This window comes from Schistocerca americana, chromosome 2 (genome assembly GCF_021461395.2).
Source record: "Schistocerca americana isolate TAMUIC-IGC-003095 chromosome 2, iqSchAmer2.1, whole genome shotgun sequence".
In the NCBI taxonomy this organism is placed as follows: Eukaryota; Metazoa; Arthropoda; class Insecta; order Orthoptera; family Acrididae; genus Schistocerca; species Schistocerca americana.
Window position 1 is genome coordinate 991,679,011 of NC_060120.1, and position 24,076 is coordinate 991,703,086.

At 38.3% G+C, this 24,076-nt stretch overlaps 1 protein-coding gene across 1 annotated transcript in view; it reads left to right on the top strand.

Annotated features, from left to right (window-relative positions):
* LOC124594594 (glycine-rich cell wall structural protein-like) overlaps positions 1-22,166 on the top strand; it is a 98,353-nt gene extending 76,187 nt beyond the window's left edge. Inside the window, exon 5 of the mRNA XM_047132966.1 lies at positions 21,934-22,166. Coding sequence (XP_046988922.1) covers positions 21,934-22,067 — 134 coding nt within the window. The 3' untranslated portion in view covers positions 22,068-22,166. The remainder of the gene's footprint in view (positions 1-21,933) is intronic.
* The last annotated feature ends 1,910 nt before the right edge of the window (positions 22,167-24,076 follow it).

Here is a 24,076-nt window from a genome sequence, read left to right on the forward strand (position 1 = left end):
TTCATTCTTTAAGCAAATGCGTAAAGCCTGCTGTGCAATCATACAATTAGATCCGCTCATACAGCACGTATTTCTAGTCCAGTATTTCAAGCCATAGCACGAAGTGTTATTAGGCCAGTGTCAAGGACACTGTAACAGCAAGAAGTAGCATTCTCGCAGTCATTTTCTTTGGCTTCCGCACATGCGTTATTTCTCAAGTGCGCACAGCGTCGAGTTCGTAGAATTAGTCTGTATCATGAAACACTGCGAACACAGGTGATACACCCAACCCATCTCAAAATTAGCTAAATTACAATTTGTGCCGTATAACACTGTCAACACAGCTGACATACACAAACCATCTAAAAATTAGCGCGTTTCTAATCTCGTAAGTCAATTCGCGTCAATAGATTCGGATACAAATCAGATGGCTTAACTGCCGTTCTACCTCACTATGCGCAGTGGCAGGTACTCTGTGCTTCTATGGCGGTTTTCTCAAACGCAAACAGGTGGATGTTTCATGGACTCATACATACAAATACGAGTGCCGTTCAGTAAGTAATGCAACACATTTTTAAGTTTCCGCGATTCCATCTATAAAAACGGAATCTTATAGGATATCTTTGTTGTCTGTCTGGCAGACAGTTGAGAACTCTATCACTCAGAACGTATCAAGTTCAAGTTTCTGTCATATATTAAGGTCTACGGTCCCTTGACAATGTAAAAGTTTTAAGCGTCTAACTGAATTCAATCAAAATATACGGCCTTTTACGAAAACTCAGTCATGGCAACTTATCGGGTTCTTCCCGTCGACCTAGAATCATGAAATTTGGCAAGAAGCAACGTATCACAGGACACGTAAAGGGAAAATCCGAAACTGTTCGCTTGTAATCATACTACACGAAAGAAAAATATCTCTTTTCTTTTGTTATTCGACTTGATATTTGAAATTGAAACATTCTCGAAAGTTTTGGAATTCCTGGAGCCGATGTGTCTTCAATGTCGGCAACAGGCAAACATGGTCAATATCCTCGCTTCCCGGAGTGGATTAACTGTCTACATGTATAATTAAGTTTCTACTGGGCAATTGTTTTTCTCGGCCAGTTTCGGTTGAAAAAATGCGGCATTTGTTGTGGGACATCGAGGAATATACTCGCTTTAGTCCCTAAACTTTCATGAAGTTCCAATTTGTGGCGGCGCTATGTGTAGCTTTCAAAATGGTGTCCGCAACGGAGGTGCGTTCCAAGCAGTGAGCTGTCACATAATGTGTTAATCGTGGAACGCTATTAGAACAACAGATCAACATGTTATCTGAAGTCAACGTAGGTCCATACAAAGTCGCTTAACTGTTGGGAACGGTTTATTAAATACACGTAGCTATCCCATGAACGGTCCTAGTGCACAAGAATTGCTGTTGTCCTGCTCAAAACCACTATGAAGTGGAGAGAATGCATTTGCATCACGTCAAAGTACTCTGTCCTCTTTATTACGTTCGTCTTTTTTCGATTTACTCTCAATTTAGAATATGTGCTCACAGTAGGTTCTGCAATTCTTCCTGATATTGTCACTTATGTACATATTGTTCATATGTATATAATTACATATCCTATAGACCACAGTGGTTTTTCTCCGAATGTAAAACATATTACATTATCGTACACATACACGCTAATTATCTTGCGACAATATTGATGGTTTGAGACGTTCATTTATTAACGATTCGTTCATTTCACTGTTATTATATGAACATGAGGTATTGCGTGAAGTAATTTCGAAAGCAAAACCTGCACTGTATCAGTATTCTTAATTTATAACACTCTGCTGCGACGCTACTTACAATTTTTCAGTTGCAATTATATCGGTTTTCTGATTGTCCACTTTTCCATAAATTTAAATATATCTTCTTTCTCATTCTATAAGGAAATTGTAACCTCCTAAGTGTTAAAAATATATAATAACCTCCCAACAGTAAAATAAAATATATTTATATTGCATTCACATTTAGCGTAACCTCCCAATAAAAAAGTGTGACTCATAAGTAACCTTTCAATAATTGACTGTGAATTTAAACTGGTAAATTTTGGACGTCAGCAGGTCTGCGTCATGGCCCTGAAAATTCATTCTGAATAAATTGCAAGTTCTTACCTCAATAAAGTCGCCAGATAACGCATATATATCTGCTCCTATAAGAAATCTTTCTGGCACAGCCCAGTGCAATGCTGGCCGATGAATTTGTCATGTATAAAAAGAAACAACTGATTTTTCATAAGAAATTTTTCTGGCACAGCCCAGTGCAATACTGGCTGATAGATATGTCATGTATAAAAAGAAACAACTGATTTTTCATAAGAAATTTTTTTGGCACAGTCCAGTGCAATGCTGGCTGATAGATTTGTCATGTATAAAAAGAAACAACTGATTTTTATTTACAATAATCGGGATGACCATGGATTGGAGAAATTAGTAAATTCTTTAAATTGAGATGAATGATTGTCAAAAGTTAATTTTTATAAGAAAGATTATAATTAACAGATTTTTTAAAAACATTTACATGGAATTTCATACATATGCGCGAGGTTGCTTTTACCTTATACTACATCGCTCAGGCACCGCCATCGCTCCCCACGACCGGCCCAGCCAACTCCATACACCAGACACGACTGCTAGCTACTACTTACTCCTACTAACACCCAGTTCCTACTGCATCCAACACTGCTCCCTGGTCTGAGATTCTCTTACAGCTTACATATCGCCGGCAGCGCGTGAGTAATCCATCGAAATTACATTTGCTCAAGTGCGCTAGCAATAAATTCCTTAGTCATGTACCTCTTACATAAAAAAAAATTTGGCAGCGATGGTGAGTCATTTGGACATGCTATGAGCAACAAATTTTTTCTATAATCTATGTAGTTTACTAATTCTACAGTCACAGAGTATATACATATACATAACATTATTGATAAATAACGTAAGTACAGAACATATTAAGAAATGAGAGTGCACACACACTGAGTACAGAACATATTACGAAATGGCATAGTGTATACGAAATGAGTACAAAATATATTAACGAATGACATAAAGCGCACACGAACTGTATAAGTCTTTAACATTTTTACATGAACTAATCACATTAAGAGATGAAATTAAGTGCACACGCACTGTATAAAGCCTTAACATTTAGTGCAAGAACTGAATACATTAAGAAATGAAATAAAGTGCACACGCACTGTATAAGTCTTTAGCATATTTAGGAGAACTGATCATATTAACAAATGAAATGAAGACATACACACTGTAAAAGTCTTTAGCATTTTTTACAAGGCCTGAATAAAGATGGAAATAAAGTACACACGCACTGTAAAAGTCTTTATCATTTTTACATGAATTAATCATATCAAGGAGTGAAATAAAGTGTACATACACTGTAGAAGTCTTTAGCGTATTTTACGTGGCTGATCACATTAAGTGATGAAATAAAGTGTATACGCACTGTATAAGTCTCTAGCATTTTATAAGAACTAGGAAAGGAATGGAAGGATAGCATCATGGTTTTAGCACAGTGAGTTGCACATAGCTGCACTAAAAGTCCATATCTTTCTACAGATGCACAACACCAAGTGAAACAATCTGAAGTTCTCTTCCCTGAAGTATTTATCAGTTTAGTCAAGACGCTGAAATGTTGTATTAATACTGTATGTTACCATTTTGGTAGTACATTAGGTACACCAAACAGTAGGACCATAATAATATCTCCATCGTTCAAGGTGGTGGACAGGTTGATATGCAAACATCACATTCTTGTACAATCCATACTCTTACATCAACGTAGAATTCGTGCAAAAACCAAATATTGTGCTCCATGATCATGAGGATGGACACGACATATGGATATAGGAGTAATTGGTGGTAATTAGGTCAGAAGGTGAAGGATACATTAATGCTTATGCTAGTGATCATTCAGAATTACACTAGTGTATCAACCGATTTGAATAATTATAATTATTGGCTCTCATTCGCTATTTACTGAACATTTATGTGGTATGTATGGAGTATTACAGAACATTATTCACAAGTCACCTCATTACAGTAATCATTGGCATTCGTTGGCTATTTACAAAGCATTTATGTAGTATGTATGGAGTATTACATAACATCATTCATAAATCATCTTATTACAGTAATTATTGGCATTCATTGGTCAGTTACTAAACATGTATGTAGTATGTATGGAGTATTACAGAACATTATTCATAAGTCATCTCATTACAGTAACCATTGGCATTCGTTGGCTATTTACAAAGCATTTATGTAGTATGTACGGAGTATTACATAAAATCATTTATAAGTCATCTTATTACGGTAATTATTGGCATAGCATTTATGCAGTATTATAAAATATCATTCAGTATTACTCAGAAGTCATCATTCAAAGAGTTATTCTGTGTAGCATCAAGCTGCTAGTGTTTATATATATCATGCAAGTGACATAAGACATATTTAAAATGTAAGACATTGGAACTAGTATTCAAGGTGTTTAGTCCTATAATACATAGACATAATGGAATCCATACATAAGAGAAATTTGCAATATATTTAGGACTAGAAATATATCTTAAACTGGTAGCATTATTTAGTTGTATACTGGTAATAGTTGGGATTGGTAATAATTTTTTTGTGCTAGCAATGCATTGCATTAGGATCGATAATTGCTGGGGCATGAAAATATTTGCTTTTGACTTATTGCTGGAAATAAGGATTAATAACGTCATTCATCATGAGTCAGCTGTAGCAAGGTTATTAAACAAGTAGAGTATATGTGATCACATTCATAAATGACAGACACAACTGGGTAAAAAAAATGCAAGTATTAGAACAGGTTTCATAATTAAGTGCTTATAGCATACTAACATCATGAAAAGCTTCTCCTGGAAAAAATACAAAATGGATTATTGAGCTGAAAGAAGATACGTACATCATGCTGAAAAGTAGTAAACTTCGAATTAACAGGTAATGAAACGTGTGCTCAATGTGTATGTACTCTAGCTGTCTTTCCCAAAACATTTAGTCATTATACTATGTGACATAAGACACACTGTCAAAAGGAACTGCAACAAATACTTAAATAACTACATAGCATTTCTTAACTAACATAAAATATATAAACTTCATCATTATCATCATATGCAAAGAAAAACTTCATTATTGATATTACCACAACTTCATATAACTATTCATCATTATTTATTATCATCTACAAAAAGTAGACACTTCATTATTCATTATTCATATTCATATTACCATATTCTTCATACAACTATTCTTCTTCATTTATTATCATCTGCAAAAAATAGACACTTCAGTATTCATATTACCATTTACTTCTTACAACTATTCCTTATCATTCATTATTTCACATAGTATAGAGTTTCTTACATCTAGCATATTTCATCATTAAAATTAATATGTGTAGTTCTGTTTGACAGCCTGCATCAATCGCCTTGTATTCTGAAAGAATATACGGTGTGTATAGCATATTCTTGTTAATGCTTGTTAATTCTGATCCATTTACTCTTCATGACAAGGTATTTCATTTTCTTTCGTTCATTCCAACTGTGAAATTTCCATTTCATAGTAAACCACTGTGGTTGTTGAATTTATTTGTTTTACACGATATTGCTTTCTGAAAATGATGAATAAGGGTTAATATCTTGCATTTAAATCATATACCCATTAAATGAAAACTTGTTTCTAGTGATATAACTAAGCATATAGCATAGCAAGACAGAAAACGTATTAGGTCAAAAAACATAGACAATTTTCGAGTGCAAAAATTGCACACACAGTATCATAATGTAGTAGCAAAAAATGTAGAATAGTCAAGATATTGAGATATCATAAGGCAAAATGTCAGAGTCAACTGGTGTTTGTTACATCTTAAAGATTTCATAGTTCATATCGAGAAAATTCTACTTTCAATACGAAAACCATCATATATACATAAAAATGGAAAATGTGTACAGTCTGATATATAATGACAAGAAAAGCGACCTGCTAACCTTACCTTGCCGGGCACTTGCCAAGTAATATATATAATCATCATGGCATTACAGTGTGATAAATCATAAAGTATGTTCATTCAATGAAGGGTTTAATATTGGAAATACGGTGATTGCCCTTGCTTTTTCTGGTTCTCAAAGTTTCGACGTATACTACAGTGGGTGAGGAATGCTGCGAATTCTATGTGGACCTGCGTATAGAAGCTTAAATTTACTGCATCTACTTTTTCCTCTGTTGGATAAATAATGTGTGTGTACTAATACCTTCTGTCCAATGTGAAAGTCACGGCGTGTACAAACCTGTTTTCGCTGTCTTCTGCGCGCTCTGCAGCACGTTTGATGTTGTTGAGCGCAATGTTAATTATTTCATGGTGGCGTAGTCGACGAGATGTAGTAAAAGATACTAATTCGGTAATTTTGTTAGGTGGTTCAACATTTTTCAATATAACAGTCGGAGATATCATAGTTGATTCATTTGGTCTGGAGTTAATTACATCCTAGAATGAAAGTATGTGTGTATCCGAATCTATATGTCTTTTATGGCAGTATATTCTACATAGTTTACCAATTTCTTTCATCAGTCGCTCACAAGAGTTTGAAGAAGCGTGATACCTAGCTATATAGATCGGAGAAATGTTTCTACCTCGTAACATACGTGTCCATATCGCAGATCGAAATTGTGGTCCATTGTCGGAAATTACTTTCAATACATGCCCTACATGGAATAAAAAATGGTTTACAAATGCATACGAAATAGATTTAGCAGTAGCTTTGCGTAACGGAGTGAAGGTAACAAATTTCGAAGTCAAGGATGTAACAAAAACCTTTATTAGTTCTGGGAATCGGACCAAAAAGTCTCAATTTAATCGGTACAGTCGGATGTAACGGAGAATATGTGAAGTCGTATCTGATTCAGCTTTCAGGCAGATTTTACGTGACGCAAAAACTCGTCGAATACGTTTCTCCATGTTGGCAAAAAACAGTTCTGTCTCAGTATAAGAAAACATTTTCTGCCTCCATAATGTGCGTAACTTAAATGAGTATATCAAATTAATTTGTTCACAAGTTCGTCAGGAATACATAATAACCAGTTGTTGCTGTCAGGGTGAGAGCGGCGGAACAGAATGTTCTTGCGTACAGTATAATGGTTTCTAATGGTAACGTTACTCCTATCTTGCCAAAGGTGTTTAATTTCTTTCCATACGTTGTCTTTGCTCTGCTCCTGTGCTATGTCTCGTAATGAGGACGGAATGAAATTTTCGAATGCAACTTGTGGAACATACATGACGCTAAAATTTGCTTGGCAGAAGTTGGTTGCGATGTCTTGCTGATTGTTGCTGAGAGAACAGGATAGTGCGTCTGCTACAAAATTTTGTGTACCGGGAATGTGATCAACTGTAAAATTAAATTCCTGTAAATAAAGATTCCAGCTGCTTAATCTGTCATGTGTAAACTTAGCGGAAAGTAAAAACTGTATAGCTCTGTGATCTGTGTAAACGGTAGTATGTCTTCCATAAAGAAAATGCCTAAATCTGGTTAATGCCCTGTGTAAACGGTAGTATGTCTTCCATAAAGAAAATGCCTAAATCTGGTAAATGCCCATACAACACATAATGTTTCAGGTTCTGTAACAGAGTAATTGCGTTCAGCAGGTGACAGAATGCGACTTGCAAAAGCGATGTTTTTAATTACTGTAGTACTGTCTTCTTCAATTTCCTGAAAAATGTGTACGCCTAGAGCTGTGTTAGAACTGTCGGCGGCAATGGAAGAAATTCTGGTAGGATCTGGGTGTGATAAAAGAGGTGCATTCAACAAGGCATGTTTCAAATTAACAAATTGAGACTGTGCTTGGCTATCCCAGGACCAACTAGCGTTTTTACCCGTCAACTGGCATAATCTAGGGGTGTCTAAAACAGAGTAATGAATAAATTTACGGAAAAAGTTCATTAATCCCAGGAAGCTGCGTAGTTGTTTCTTCTTCGTTGGAACAGTAATGTCACGTAAAGCTTGAAGTTTTCCCGGGTCAGGCGCAATGCCTTCTGCTGAAATTAGATGTCCAAGAAATTTTATAGAAGTTTTACCAAAGTGCGATTTGCTAAGACTAACTGTGAGTCCTTGTGCACGAAAAGTTTGCAACAGTTGTTCAAGAATCAAATTGTGTTCAAACTAGTTAGCTTCTGCAATAAGGATGTCGTCTACATATGTTGTGATTCTGTCTTTAAGTTCTGTCGGAAGTATACTATTCAAACAGCGAATAAATGCTGCTGAAGAAATTGTTAAACCGAACGGTAATTTGCAAAACAGGTATCAGTCACCAAAACAGAGAAATGCTGGGTACTCTCTGCAGTTCGGATGGAGCTGAATTTACCAAAATCCCGATTTCAAATCTAATGTGGAATAAATAGCAGTGCCATGAAATTTCTGTAAAAGTTATTCTAGTGTCTGTGCGCGATCTGTTTCAGTAATAATAATGTCGTTGACACGACACGAATCAAGTACGAGGCGAAGTGATCCACCCTTTTTCTTAACAATATGGAGCGGGTTTATGTACGGACTAATTGCCAGTTCAATAATTCCTTGGTCAAGCATAGCTTGCAATTCTTTCTTAACTTTTTCTCTGTGAATATATGGAATGGGATAATGTTTGGCTTTAAATGTGTCGTGCTGTTTAACTTTAAATTCATACATGAAACCGGACATAGTACCAGGGACGTTGTCAAAAACTGGAGCTTGCTGTAAAAGAATATTGCGTAGTTGAGTACCTTCGTCATCTGTATTTGCGTTGCTCTGTTTTACCTTCTTAGAAATCATTTGCATAACGTCATAGTCGACTTCGTCTGATGTATTGTAGTTGTGTAGATACGCATCTGTGAACAATGTGGAATGACACTCTATGTTACGCGATGTAGAAATGACCTCTGTTCGATTAAATGCCTGTTCCTCTGCAGATAAAGGTGCTGAAATTCTAATGCCAGTTGTACTTTTTCATCCTTTAACATTAAATAGGAATTTTGAAAGTCAATAATTGCGTCGTGTTGTACCAAAAATCTCCTACCTAAAATAACGTCTGTTGTCAATAAGGGAACAATCCAAAAATTTTAGTGGAACGTATGACCTTATAATTCGATAAGTGTGTCTGTAATTTTACATCTACTCCTTTACCAGATACTGCTACTTTTATTTTAGTTTTGCCTAATGGTAACGCAGGATAGGTGTTCTCTTTGTTACATTCATTGAAAGTTTCTTCATTTACAACTGACATAGGTGATCCAGAATTGATTACTGCTGAAAATGTGGTTGATCCAATCCTTACTTCAATGACAGGGTGGGAAATGATTTTTTTGTATAACTAGTTTTTCATGCAAAAGTGTGTCTCGGGTGTCGTCAAAAGTAATAACATTTTCGTGAACAAGATTCTGTGTGTCAAAAGTATTGCTTACGTTGCTGGAAGATGCAACCTGTACTGTATCTAGTCAAATTCCTTCTGACGTGCTGTTATTTGTGGGAGGATGCTGTGGAATTTCGACAATTTCCACTGTTCTGTTATTTCTTCCTGACTTATTAGGTTCGGGATGATACTGACTGTCTGGTTCATTCATGATAATCTGTTGTTGGGGGTGATTCTGCTGCTGGTAAGACCGACTGTTACGCTGAAAACTGTGCTCATTACTTTTACGTCTGTCATAATAATCATTGCTATACGGCGCATTGCGATAAGAGTTGAAATAATGTGTCTTCTGTACGTAGTGATGTCCTTGTTGCTGTGTATTACTATTTGGTGAAGCCGACGCTATACGTGTAGGTGGCGAAACATTAAAGCTTGGTTGACCTCACACATTACATTGTTGGTTAAGTATGTTAACCGGCTGCTTTTGTTGCTCTTGTGGGGAAAAGCCTCTATTGTTGCCAAAATGTGTTTGCTGTTGCTGACAATTTTGATGATACTGATAATTAAAATTTTGTCTGTTATTAAAATTCTGGTGGTTGTCATTCCTGGAGCGTCTATCACCTTTACTATTGATATAGCGTGGTTGATCATAATTACTGTATGTTTGTTGGCCTTGGTTGTGATGTGAAAAATTTTTGTTTATGAAACAATAGTCTGATTGCTGAACTTCCAAAAGCTGTAACAGATCTCTAAATGCCGAAATATTTTCTTTCTGCTGACCTGTTAAAAGTGGTACTCATAACGATCGTGGTGATTTAGAAATACATAATTGGATAAGTGCTGATTCACTGAATGGCTCACATAAGTATTGGTTTTGTTGTACCATGTGTTCAAAAAATTGTTTGACAGTGGGAAAATTTGAGTTCTCATAATTCGCTAAGCTAATTAATTGATCTTTGATTCCGCGCTGTGTCGTCTTCGACCAATACGCTGACAAAAAAGCATTCTGAAATTCTTCTACCGAATAGCATTGTCTCGCGATCGGTCTCATACGAGTTGCCGGTTCACCTTCCAAAAAACTGCAAATAAATTCAAGTTTGTGTGTTACGGGCCAAGTTGGTGGAAAAGCAAAGCTAAATTGTTGTATCCAATCCAAGGGGTGAATCTGTGTTCTGTCATTCAAAAATGCCTTAAATTTTCTCACGGATAGAAAGTGCTTATAATCAAAATTATCATCTTTGTATGTCTGAACAGGTTCAGGATTGTATGATAATCTGCTTGTCTGTGACTGTTCGGAACCTAAGTCACGTACTCTCTGTAAATTACCTAAATTATACTGGCTGTGTGAGTGTGAGAAATGTTCGGAATGTGGCGTATGCTCCGTCGTGTTAGAGGCTGAAACATTTTTCATCTCTGTCACTTCGTGCTGTAAAGATGACAATTTTCTACGTAATGTATTACTGGACGATCTTATCTCATTGATTGTCTGCTGTAAATTTTGGAATTCGGGTGTTTGATTAAACGAAACTGGTGACGTATCGTCTGATTTGGTGTCATTGTTATTTTCGATAACATCAATACGACTGGCCAATTCATCATATTTTTATGTCAGTGCTTTTACCTGATCATCATTTTTAGTGTCACAAGCATTAATTTGTTTTTGCATTTTACGTGTGGTTTCGTTCAATTTCTTAACGTCTGCTTTAATGGCATCGGGATCCTGTATTCATTCTAACTGTTCAAGTCTGCTGTTCACTGTCTGAAAGTCTACTGTGTGTCTGTCTGTTTTTGTTTTAAGATCAGAGATTTCATCATGCAATTCGGTGTTCAACTGTTTGATAGTATTGATTTCGTCTGATACTGTAGCAATGTTGTTGTCTGCGTATGATTTTGCTTCCGTAAACAATTTACGCTTATCTTCCTGTCTCTGTGCACCAATAGTTTCCATGACTTGTTTCTTTACTTTGTTCTGTTACTGTATGAATTTACGGTAACGCGTTTCACTGTTTTGTAGGTGGTGATTAAAACGTTCGTCAATTTGGCTGTTTTCTTGTTCAGATTTCTTGTCGACTTTCACATCCAATGTGCGTGAAAGTTTTGCTGACATTAATTTAAACCAGTCGCGTAACTGTGTTGCGTTTTCAGAACATTGTTTAGCGACTGCACTAATTTCATCTTTAAGTAACTTGGTTGTGGCTGCATGTGTATTACTTAATTCTTGTGCAACAGATCTAATTTCTTCCCTACTGTTCCTAGCGCAAGCCTTAATTTCCTCACGTAATTGCTCTTTAGTATCATGATATTGCACGGCAACGGCTGTAATCTGTTCTCTAAGTTGTTTGTTCTGTTCATTAAGGTTGGCGTGTTTTCCATTCAACTGTTTGAGATTTTCATTAAGTTGTTTATCGATTCATTAAGTTGTTTGAAATCGTTCTCTTGTTTTTCATTCGACTGTTTGAGATTTTCATTAAGTTGTTTGTTCGATTCATTAAGGTTGTCTTGTTATTCATTAAGTTGTTTGTTCGATTCATTAAGTTGTTTGAAATTTTCATTAAATTTAGCAATACTGCCATAACTTGATCCATGCCAAAATTAGCGACTCTATTTTCTGTGCTGTGTGAGGGTGTATCTGCATATGTCACGTTTTGTGTAACCATTTGGTCATTGCCTGATTCACAAAAAGGTTGTGCACTGTTGGTCACTACATCAGAATCAAATAAATCTGTCATATTTCGAGTACATTGTTCACCTTCGTTAGAAACATTTGTCTGTTCACTGTGTAAATTTTGCAAAACAGGTGTGTCAAACGGCCTGCATTCATTGTAACGGAACATGCCGTGTCATCAATTGTCGTTAAATTAAGTGTGGACATGACTGAATTTGTTTGTTCATCATCTGAAATAAAATCATTACTGGTGGTCGGCACACACTGATTATCTGTAATTAGAGGATATCATTATGACACTGAGTGCCACTAGTATTTTTGGTCAAATTATTCAAATCGGCTTTTTCACTCATTGCGCATCGCGATGTACTATTAGCAGTTTTTCGCGGCATTTTCACAAGTCAATGATAAGCACAAGATCAAATAAAGCAGAAATGGACCAAATACAATAACAACAAAGAGCAATAAATTGCCGATGATTTCTGAAAGAAAAAGTAACAAATTAGTAAATGCGTTGCGCCAGATGCAAACTACATTTAACATTAAGTAAATAAGAGCAGATATATAACTGACTACTTCTCAGAAATTCACAAAAATACGATCCTGGCAGGGTCGCCGAGTGTAGCCTTCCAAGTGTTAAAAATATATAAGAACCTCCCAAGAGTGAAATAATGTATGTATAATGCATTCACATTTAGTGTAACCTCCTAATAAAAAAATGTGACTCATTTATAACCTTAACTGTGAATTTAAACTGATAAATTTTGGACATCAACAGTGCTGCGTCATGGCCCCGAAAATTCATTCTGAATAAATTGAAAGTTCTTACCTCAATAAAGTCGCCAGATAACGCATATATATCTGCTCCGATAAGAAATTGTTTCTGGCACAGCCCAGTGCAATGCTGGCCGATATATTTCTGATGTATAAAAAGAAACATCTGATTTTTCCTTACAATAATCGGGATGACCATGGATTGGAGAAATTAGTAAATTCTTTAAATTGAGATGAATGATTGTCAAAAGTTAATTTTTATAAGAAAGATCATAATTAAGAGATTTTTTAAAAACATTTACATGGAACTTGATATGACAAAAGTACAAATGTGCGAGGTTGCTTTTACCTTATTCTACAGCGCTCAGGCACCGCCATCGCTCCCCACGACCGGCCCAGCCAACTCCATATGTAAATAGGCTGTTTAGGTTTTTATGTTGGTAACGCCACATAGCGCTCTGTATGAAAATCACTGGCTATGCTGTGTGCAGTCTGTGGCTGGTTGGCATTGTTGGAATTCGCTATTGTAGTGTTGGATGCGAACAGCGCATAGCGTTGCGCAGTTGGAGGTGAGCTGCCAGCAGTGGTGGATGTGGGGAGTGAGATGGCGGAGTTTTGAGAGCGGATGATCTGGACATGTGTCCATCAGAGACAGTAAATTTGTAATACTGGATATCTGAACTGATATACATATATGATGACTTTATAACATTATTAAGGTAAATACATTGTTTGTTCCACATCAAACTCTTTCATTTGCTAAGTATGCCTATCAGTAGTTAGTGCCTTCAGTAGTTAGAGTCTTTTATTTAGCTGGCAGTATTGGCGCTCGCTGTATTGCAGTAATTCGAGTACCGAAGATTTTTGTGAGGTAAGTGATTCATGAAAGGTATAGGTTACTGTTAGTCATGGCCATTCTTTTGTAGGGATTATTGAAAGTCAGATTTCGTTGCGCTAAAAATATTGTTTGTCAGTTTAGTGTTGATCTGAATAAGTAAAGAGAGAAATGTCTGAGTATGTTCACTTTTGCTCAGATGTTTGAAAATCAAATAACGTAAGAGGTTTATCAGCACAGTAATTCATTAATTTTTCTAAGGGGATGTTTCACATACACCAGACACGACTGCTGGCTACTACTTACTCCTACTAATACCCAGTTCCTACTGCAACCAACACTGCTCTCTGGTCTGAGATTCTCTTCTAGCTTACATATCGCAGGCAGCGCGTGAGCAATCCATCGAAATTACATCTGCTCCAGTGCGCTAGCAATAAATTCCTTACTGCTCAAGTGCGCTAGCAATAAATTCCTTAGTCATGGACCTCTTACAAAATTACTTGTATTTTGTGCTTATATAAATAGGTATTTTATTGACACCCACCGAGAATGACATGTTATGTTCTGTTTGCTTGAAGCTCTTCAGTCGAATCACACAGTTGATCTGATATTCCGTACTCTAGCATTTTGCTCTTTAAACGGCATTGAGGAACCGTATCGAGTGCCTTGCGTAAGCCAAGGAACACGACATTTATCTGGGTACCGGTATTTACCGTCTTCTGGATCTCGCAGACGAACACAGCCACCTGCATTTTACACGGTCGATGTTTTCGGAACCCTTGTTGATTTCGGCAGCGGAGATTTTAGGTCTCTACAAATGTCATAACACGCGAGCATAAAACATGTTCCAAGCTTCTACAACTGATCGCCGTCAGAGATATACGACTGTAGATGACGTGACTGCGCGATGAACTTTCTCAACAACAGGAATGACATGCTCTTTTCAATTAATCAGGTACACTTCGCTCCTGCATTGCTGTTAGAAGGAGGGCAAGTTCTTTCGCGTATTCTATGTAGAATCACTTTGGTATCCCATCAGGTTCAGTGTTGGGCGATTTCAGTTGCTTTTCTATCCCATGTCCACTTATTTCGATATCACCCACTCTGTCGTTCATTCGACGAGTTGAAGGAGGTGCTACAGTGCGATCTTCCTCTGTGAAACATATCCATCTAAAGCGCATTGTACGACGGCGTGCTGAAAAGTAATGTCTCCGTGAAAACACTTAAAGCTTTTTAAATGGTTCAAATCGCTCTGACCACTATGGGACTTAACTTCTGAGGTCATCAGTTCCCTAGAACTTAGAACTTCTTAAGCCTAACTAACCTATGGACATCACACACATCCATGCCCGAGGCAGGATTCGAACCTGCGACCGTAGGGGTCGCGCGGTTCCAGACTGTAGCGTCTAGAACCGCTCGGCCACTCAGTCCGGATTTTTAAATGAAACAAACGTTATTAACATACTACATCTTCACTCTTCATGTCTACATATTTATTTCTCGACATATTTGTCCTATCGACGAACACATTTCTCTCAACGAGAGATCAGTTTGTTAAGACCGTCACTGTAGAATTTTTTTTCGTTGTTGACGGAGCCACAACCTCACCTCTGCTTGCACTGTTCCATCACCACCAAATCCAATTCCTCGAAAGCGTCCTAAAAAAAGTTTTGGAAATCGGATTGGGCCAATTCAGGACTGTAAAAAGGATGATCTATGACAGTGGACCCAAGGTGTCGGATTGTTGAAGATGTCGCAGCGCTCGTGTGTGGTCTGACATCGTCATGCTGCAGAAGCACAGGCGCCGACTGCATGGGGCCTGAAGGGGCCCGAGCCCCCTCTAAAATTTGTTTGGGGTGGTGGAGGGGGGGGGCAGAGTCCCCTCAATAGTTTAAAAAATTATTATTAGTATGATGCTTTGTAAAATCGCAAAATTATTTTGGAAGACAGTTCACCGCATACTTTCAAAGGAATACTACAAGGCTATTTCCATTGAAGTTTGTGAAACGGTGCAATCTTGCATTACTGAGCGCTTTGCTTCAACTGGACTCACACAGGTCATTGCAGTTGAACAAGAGTGTTTGCTTTCATCAAACAGAGGTGAAACAAATTTGGAAAAATCGAGTGAGTTTTTTTGAAAATGACCTAGACAATGAGATACTGCGCTTACACTTGAATATATTAACCGATATCGCTAATAAAAAACAACTGGTCTTAAAAAGCATGCGTGATGTAAGAAAGTACGTAACACAAGAGCCTGCAGTTGGAGAAATGTTATGTGAAGTAGTGAAGTGCATTAAGCTTTTCCGAGTACAAAATTGTTAAGGCTTTCGTGGCCATTTGTTGACAAACTGCCTATTGGCTTCTGTTTCCGGTTCTTCGGCCGACGTTCATCTGATGATTTTACTGACGTTTCACCAGCACGAGTGGCTGGCACTGTCAAAGCTTCACCCTCCATTGCCGGCTATGGAGGGTGAAGCTTTGACAATGCCTGCCACTCGTGCTGGCGAAACGGCAGTAAAATCATCATATGAACGTCGGCCGATGAACACGAGATAGAAGCCAATAGGCAACTTCTCCAACTAGTTCCAATCCCGACAGCAACAGCCGAAAGGTCATTTATCGCCCTTAGATGCCTGAAGTCGTATCTCCGATCAGCAATGGGACAGAAGCGATTGAACAACTTGGCTGTTCTTCATTCCAACCGAGATGTTTTGGATGAACTGGATATCCGGCCAGTCATCAACGATCTCTTATTCATATTAACAGAATCTTCCATCGGTTCTTGGTAGAACAACATTATAATAAATGAAAAGCATCAGTTTCCTTTTGTTCTACATTGTAGACCTCATATTCAGTAATCCAGTCAGACGGTCGACATTTGCACCTTTCTAAAGACACTCTGGCCCTAATAATGGCATTTAGAGCAATATTAAAAAACTTTATAAAATAGAGAATTAAATACGTAGTAATGTTAAATTTCAGTTTCGAAATATTAGTACTAGTTTAATACTGTAATACTATATTACTATAGTACCGTATTAGTTATTCTGAAATACTTAAATATTTTTAGGGTGTAATACCCAACTAAAACCCTCTATTTACATACTTTTTGACTGAAAGTATTAGGCATACTGTATTAACTTTATTAATTTTATTAAATCATTAACTTTGAGATACTTTTTTCATTTAATGAACTCTGAGCCTTATTTAAAGTAATCTTAAATCAGCTCTTTCACTTATTAATCAAAGTGCTATTACTGTGCTACAAAAATATTTTATGTTTTATTCTTTTAATGGTAGTTTAGGATTTATTTAAATATAATTTCAGTCTTTTCAGAGCTACACATTCACTGCTCTTTAATAGTCTATTAGCATGGTTACTACTGTAAATTAGATTAGCTTTTTACGAAAATACCAAGCGTGTTTATGTTTTGTTTCTTTTTCTAAAGTCAAAATACGTGACAGGCTTGTCGAGTTTCCCGGAGTGTCGAGTTATCAAGAGTTAATTAAGTTTTCTGGGTTCCAATGTTGATCATATGCCTTTAAAATGCTTAAAAAACTTTAAAAGTCATTGTTTCTCATCTAAAATTTAGATAATTTCCTGAGGCAAGACCCTCAGTATGACCTCCCCCCCCCCCCCCCCCAAATACTTTTTATAAGTCGGCCCCCCTATGTAGAAAAGGCTGCTCCATGTGTTGACCAACTCTCTGAATTCTAAACTCGGTTACAGTACGCTTTTTCTCATGTACCGACATGGTTATGTTACACAGTGCAATGTTACAACGTGCAATTCTGTGCCCTCTAACAGTAGAGCGCTGCAAATATGTGGGCATTAAGAATAAAGACGTAGAATGTTAATAACATTTGTTTTATCTAAATCGCTTTAAGAGTTTTAACATAAACTATTCTGAGCAATTACATTTCAGCACGCCATATTCAACTTCGTCTATTGATATTCAGCGTTGTTACGGGTCGAGATGGAAGTTTCGTGCTGGCACTCAGGTAACCTGTTTCTTGTCGTTCTTGCTAAGCAGAAAGTTCTTCCTGCCTATCTTTATATTAATATTTACAGCTATATTCATTGATACTGTAACGGTATTATGATCAGTGATTGCCTGTTTTACGCTGAGTCGAAAAGTTCGACTTCTTCTTCACTCTCGTATTGACAACCTACTTCCTTCCATCGCTCCACTTATTGTTAGCTTACGTATCAGCGGAGGTAGTTACGTCGCTGTGCAGTTTCTGTGAAACCGGACGCCGTAATTGCGCTCTGGTGAGCGTCGGGGATGCGAATGTTGGCCTGCTAGAGGTATAAAAGCTCACCAGCACCTCGCAGTAGCATCAGTCATTGCTCGTTCTCAGCAGAACACACAAGCAGCAATGAGGATCCTGGTGAGTACTGACAGTAAATACGTGCCACAATAGAGCGCAAAGTTTATGGTCTATTGCAGATAGGAATGGATACCGAATGAACTGATTGTGCGAACTAATGCATTTGTGTCTCTAGGTATGTGACCAAAATTCGACAGAAACTACGCGAAAGGACGAGTAATCTTGCTGTGTAACTAACATTCCTGTAATCTCTATGTAATTTGACTCTACAGCACATACGAGCATTTTAAATATAAATCTATACTTTTCTTGATAACATTTAAAAAATATTACGAACAACAGGAGAATGTTATAAAAGTGATATTTTACTACAAAAGTAGTTGCGAAATGTGCAGAATGTGATATTAACGGTAATTTAGTTTCACCTAGTCCACGCCCAAATGTACGATGTTTACACGTTATTGGAATTCTCAGGTAGTCAGGTTTCCACACAAATTATGCGAAAAGATACTGTAGAAATATTATTAATCATCATAAGACGGCGATAAGAGAACGCCATCGTTTCAAACACTCTCGTTTGTTACGTCCAATCTAGGAAAATGCAGCTGTAAGTCGGTACACAAAATGTAACTTCTGTAAACTCTATAGCAAACTAATCGAAAATTACAATCCACATATATGAAAGTTTTATTAGTTCAGATGTCTTACTTTCAGACAAAATCTGTTATAATCGTACTACATAGGCTTCCACGAGTAGTATTTACTTCAGTTAAAACTTCTGAGCTGTTAGGTAGAGGCCAATACATAACATTTTTGAGTGACGTTTCGTCAGAGACTTTGAGGGACGCCTTCAGTGGAAAAAAGGCTACTACCTTTTCCTTCTAAAGACGTCTCCAGCAATTAGAGATGAGACGTTAGAGAATAGTTTTATATGTCGACCAAATCGGCAGTTTTAACCGATGGAGGGTGAACCATCTGAAGAACTATACATTGGGTAAAAATAGTGTGTAAGAAAGTTCGTAAGCTCAAAGGGGGCACCAAATGATACACGTGACCCCCAGCCCCCACCCTGTTGAGTGGGGTGTGGGGGCAACTTTTAAATCTTAAATGGGAACCACCATTTTTTATTGCAGATTCGGATTCTCCATAAAGAAGTAATCAGGTTTTATCTGAAAAGTTATTTTAAACCTTTGACAGATGGCGCTGTAATCGAGAAAATTAAAATTGGGGAAGAACTCCGATTTATTTAGAATGATCCGAGAAGGATGCATCAAATCAATACAAAATGCACACCAATTCTATCATTACGACGAATTAAGCTATTTTTTTTACAAAATGTATGCTACCCACAACAGTTTTTCGATAGAGGGAGTCGGAATGGTATCAAAATATCGTTAGGGAACTCTTCACAGTTGCATAGCTCACCTGACTGTGGCGTTACCGTGGCCGAAATGGGAACTATGGCTTAGTATAAAAGCCAGTGCAATATGATCAGACGTCACTTCACTTTCAGATTGTGAACCGTAAACATCAACTGACGAAAGTGAATCGTTCTTTAGCGAAACATGGCTCACTATCCTCCTACAGAGATTGTCGACATGATGTTAATTTTGGTTGAATGCCATAACAATTACGCTGCAGCTGCGCAATTGTCTGCGGATCGTTTCCCAAACAGACGATATCCGAGCAGAAACATTATTCGACATCGAACTCAACGAGCTTGAAATGGAGACATGCACCGTCCACCTCGTCATCGCGAATACAACGAAAATGACGCTCGTACCCTTACCGTTCTCGCCTATGTTCAGCTGGTTCCCTAAATGAGTAGTCGTACGATTCATAGACAAACTGGAATATCTATATCAACTGTTTTGATGATTTTGAAGCACATAAATATCGTGTGTATCATATCACACTGACACAGGCGTTGATATGCAGATATGCAGATACCGGTGCATTTCTGCCAATGGGCCTTGGAAATGATGAGAGATGACAATGATTTTTTTAGATCGTTATGTTCACCGATGAAGCCACATTCAAAAACAATTACGAATTAAATCGTCATGATTGTCATTATTGATCCCTTGTCAATCCACACTGGCACAGACCCGTTGACAATCAACACAAATGGTCGTTAATGGTCTGGCGTGGAATTTTAAACGGTTACTTGATAGGGCCGTATTTTTTTTTTTGACCGAAATGTTATTGTAGAATCTTATTTACAACTTCTCCACGATGATTTGTTGGAGCTAATGGAAAATGTTGATTTAGAAACTAGGCAACGAATGTGGTTCCAACAGGACAGAGCAGCTCCCCATGATGCTAAACATGTGCGAAACGTCTTAACTTTACGGTACCCTGGTCGGTGGATAGGAGATTACGAACTTATCTTACCCACTATTTTTACCCGATGTCTAGTTTTCGAGTTGTCATCCGAAACTTCAGATGGACAAGGTGCGATCGGTCGCCAAAATGAAAACCAAAGCGAAAATCAAAAATGTTTTATTCGCGACAGTTAGCCATATATTCCATCTATCTTCATAAATAATCACCGCTCCGACTTAGGCATTTTTCGCGGTGTTGTACAAACTTTCCAGAACCCTCGACACAGAAAGCAGCCGTCTGTGATCTCGCCAATTCTCTACACTGGTCTGCCTTTCGTTGTTTGTGCCAAAATGTTGTCTTAGTAGCCAGCGGTTAGTGATCACTTCGCGCTCGGAACCGAAAAGAGTGACGGAAAGCGAGCCGGCCGGAGTGGCCGTGCGGTTCTGGGCGCTACACTCTGGAGCCGAGCTGCCGCTACGGTCACAGGTTCGAATTCTGCCTCGGGCATGGAAGTATGTGATGTCCTTAGGTTAGTTAGCTTTAATTAGTTCTAATTTCTAGGCGACTGATGACCTCAGAAGTTAAGTCGCATAGTGCTCAGAGCCATTTGAACCATTTTGAACGGAAAGCGATCGCCAGGTACACTAAAGACACTGCCCAACACATCTGTGCAAAGTTCCATCGGATTTTCAAGTAGTTTTCATTCCGTGCCTAATCGGACCTTACTTTCGGAATACGTCTCGTATGTACATACCTCTAGGCTCCACTGCAATACACATCTGTTAGGATATGTGCCACGGTTTCTACGTTTTGTGTCTGATTTTTATAGTTTCATTGGAAATTTAACTGCATACATTGTGTCTCATTGAGTAAGAGTTGTCTTTTTGCAACAGAACACCTGCTGTGAGTGAAACAGTAAACGCGTAACAGTCAGAGTACTTTGTATAGAAAAATGAGAACACTTCTTGAGTGCATAATCATACAATGTTACAAATTTGTGTTCACAGCTCTATTACCTATCTGATAGTTTGATTACAAACGTTTGATTCTCAACAGGTGTGCATCTATTTGTGTGGTCTGGCCCTGTCCGTCCTAGCTGAGGAGGAGCAGATGGTGAAAGAGAAGCGAGGACTCTCCGTTTCGCTGGGTGGCTATAGTGGCGGCTATGGTCTTGGAGGTGGCTACAGTGGTGGCTACGGAGGCGGCTATGGTGGAGGCTATGGAGGTGGCTATGGAGGAAGCTACGCTGGCGGAGTCGGAGGCGGCCTTGCAGGTGGCATTGGGGGTGGCATCGGAGGGGGAGAACCACAGATTACTGTCAACAGAATCCCCGTCCGGGTCCCAGTCCCTGTGGAGAGAATCGTTCGAGTGCCTGTGAAGGTGCCATTCACAGTAACTGTGGACCGGCCAGTACCTGTGCAGGTGCCTCAGCCGTACCCTGTCCCTGTAGACAACCCTGTGCCTGTCCCTGTCAAGGTCCCCACCCCAGTGTCCGTCCCAGTGCCTCAGCCCTACGTCGTTAAGCGTCCAGTGCCCTACGTCGTCAGTGCTGGCCACGGCGGTATCGGAGGAGGCCTCGGCGGTGGTCTCGGAGGAGGCCTCGGTGGAAAATTCGGCGGAGGCTACAGTGGCAGCTTGGCTGGAGGGTACAGCGGAGCTGCCAGTGGCTTTGGAGGACTTGGGGGCTATGGAAAATACGGCCACTGAATTCTGGAGCCAAACCCAACAACTTGACCCATACATGCCACCAGTATCCATAGTAATGGAATGTAAAAACTTTAAAAAATAAATTTTTCACAATAAAAATTTTCCACATTTGCTTTATTGTCTCGAAAGTACACCTTCATATTCTCTCAAAAAAGTGAAGCAAAGTAAGTTATGTAATCATTCTACCTCATATTCACTGCTTTAGACAACATCAGTTTCATCACTTGATGTACCAAAATATTTGTCGTCGGAAAAAGTAATGTACTTTTCATGTTTTTGTTGCTTCAAAGTATACAAATGTAGCTTATCTTTATTTGGTGTGGATGACACAAAAATCAATCGAATGAACTGAAATCCTTTCAGGAAACCAGGACGACTCATGTAAAGTAAACCTCTCGGTGTTGTGGAAGTAAGACTTGGACTGATGCTACGTGCTTCTTTTCAGTTTTAGGATTGGAACATCTCGCTTTGCTGATAGTATATTTACTTTATAACCGAGTGGAGACTCATTACTTGTTGTTTATGAAAGTTATAGAACTGTTGTTTATGGTCACGAGCAGCAGACATCACAGCAGCTAAGAAGCAGCACCATCACACACATACACATCCACGCCATTGTAAGACTCGAAGCTAATACTCTGTGACCTCTGAAAGCACACCAGCATAGTTAACTGGAGTACCTGTTAGCCAAAGTATTCTAAGTCAGTATCATTCTATCTGTAGCGCTTCATAGTTCCCATACAACATTCATTCATGAGAATAAAATCTTCAAGAGGTTCCAGTATGAGATACCTGATATGAATAATTATATGTATACCATATATGGTTTTTTTTATTTTTTCCGTGTTTACAAGCACCAACAAAATCATACTTCCTGTATAATTAGGAAATCTTTGGAACAAATGTTCATGTTTCATACCTTAAAATCTACATTTAGAATCGAAATAATAATAATAAAATAAACAGATTGTTCAAAATTGCTTCCCAATTTGAGAGTTACATGTTCCATGGGCCACTTTCACGTTAAACAGTAATGTCATGGAACAAGTTAGTTCACAGAGTATTAAAGCAATTAGTACTGAAACACGGGTGTTTTCTGACCATTTACAGATGAGTTCAAATAACAGAAAACATATTTAATTAAAAAAAAACAGTTTGTAACACTGGCTAATAAATGAACTATGACGTCAGAAAATACATTCCATTTTACTAGCAGGAATCATAGAGGGTAACATAGAGAGTGGAATATATTACGCAAATAACTGCAGACAATTGGTGTAAGTGCTGCTCTGACACGATGCTGGCACAGGAAAGGGGGTTGTGGCGTGCTGCATCACATCATACGGAATACTAAAGACGAAAGGAAAAGAAGCTAGTTTCTAAGTAAAAATTCTTCGGTATAGAATGAATTGCTCAGAGGAATCCACTTAAGCTTCTTTCAAATTTAGTTTTTCTGCGATGTGAGCAGCGAAATTGCACTGTGGATTAAAACTATGATGAAACTGGGAGATTGGTCTGTAATAAAATAAGCCTGATAGTGGATATTGGATCACATGATCACGGGGTACAGGTGCAGAGGTGTCTAGGTGAAGAAAACGGGCTGCTATTACTGAGGTTGCGCCAAATATTTACCACAAGTTCATGGTGCTGTAAGAGTGCACTGGATGTTAGACTCATCGTCATCGAACCCTGCTTCTGCATACAGCTTGACGACGGCATCATTTGCTTCTGATACCACAGCGGACAACATCTATACGATTCCTATTGTTATGCGGCAGTACTTTCCATCCATTAACACAAACTTAATGTGAACTTAGTCAAGAATTTGTAACCAAAGTTGCAGTTTAATGTCACTTGGGCAGACTATCTTCAAAGTATGTCCGTCAGCTTTATGGGTCGGAGAGAGGAGGGAAAGGAGAGGCAGGGCTTAGAGCTGTCGGCTTAGAGACTGCGAAATTGAAGGTCTACTGCTGGGCTTACCCTGCACAGCGTTCGTAATGACGCCTTGG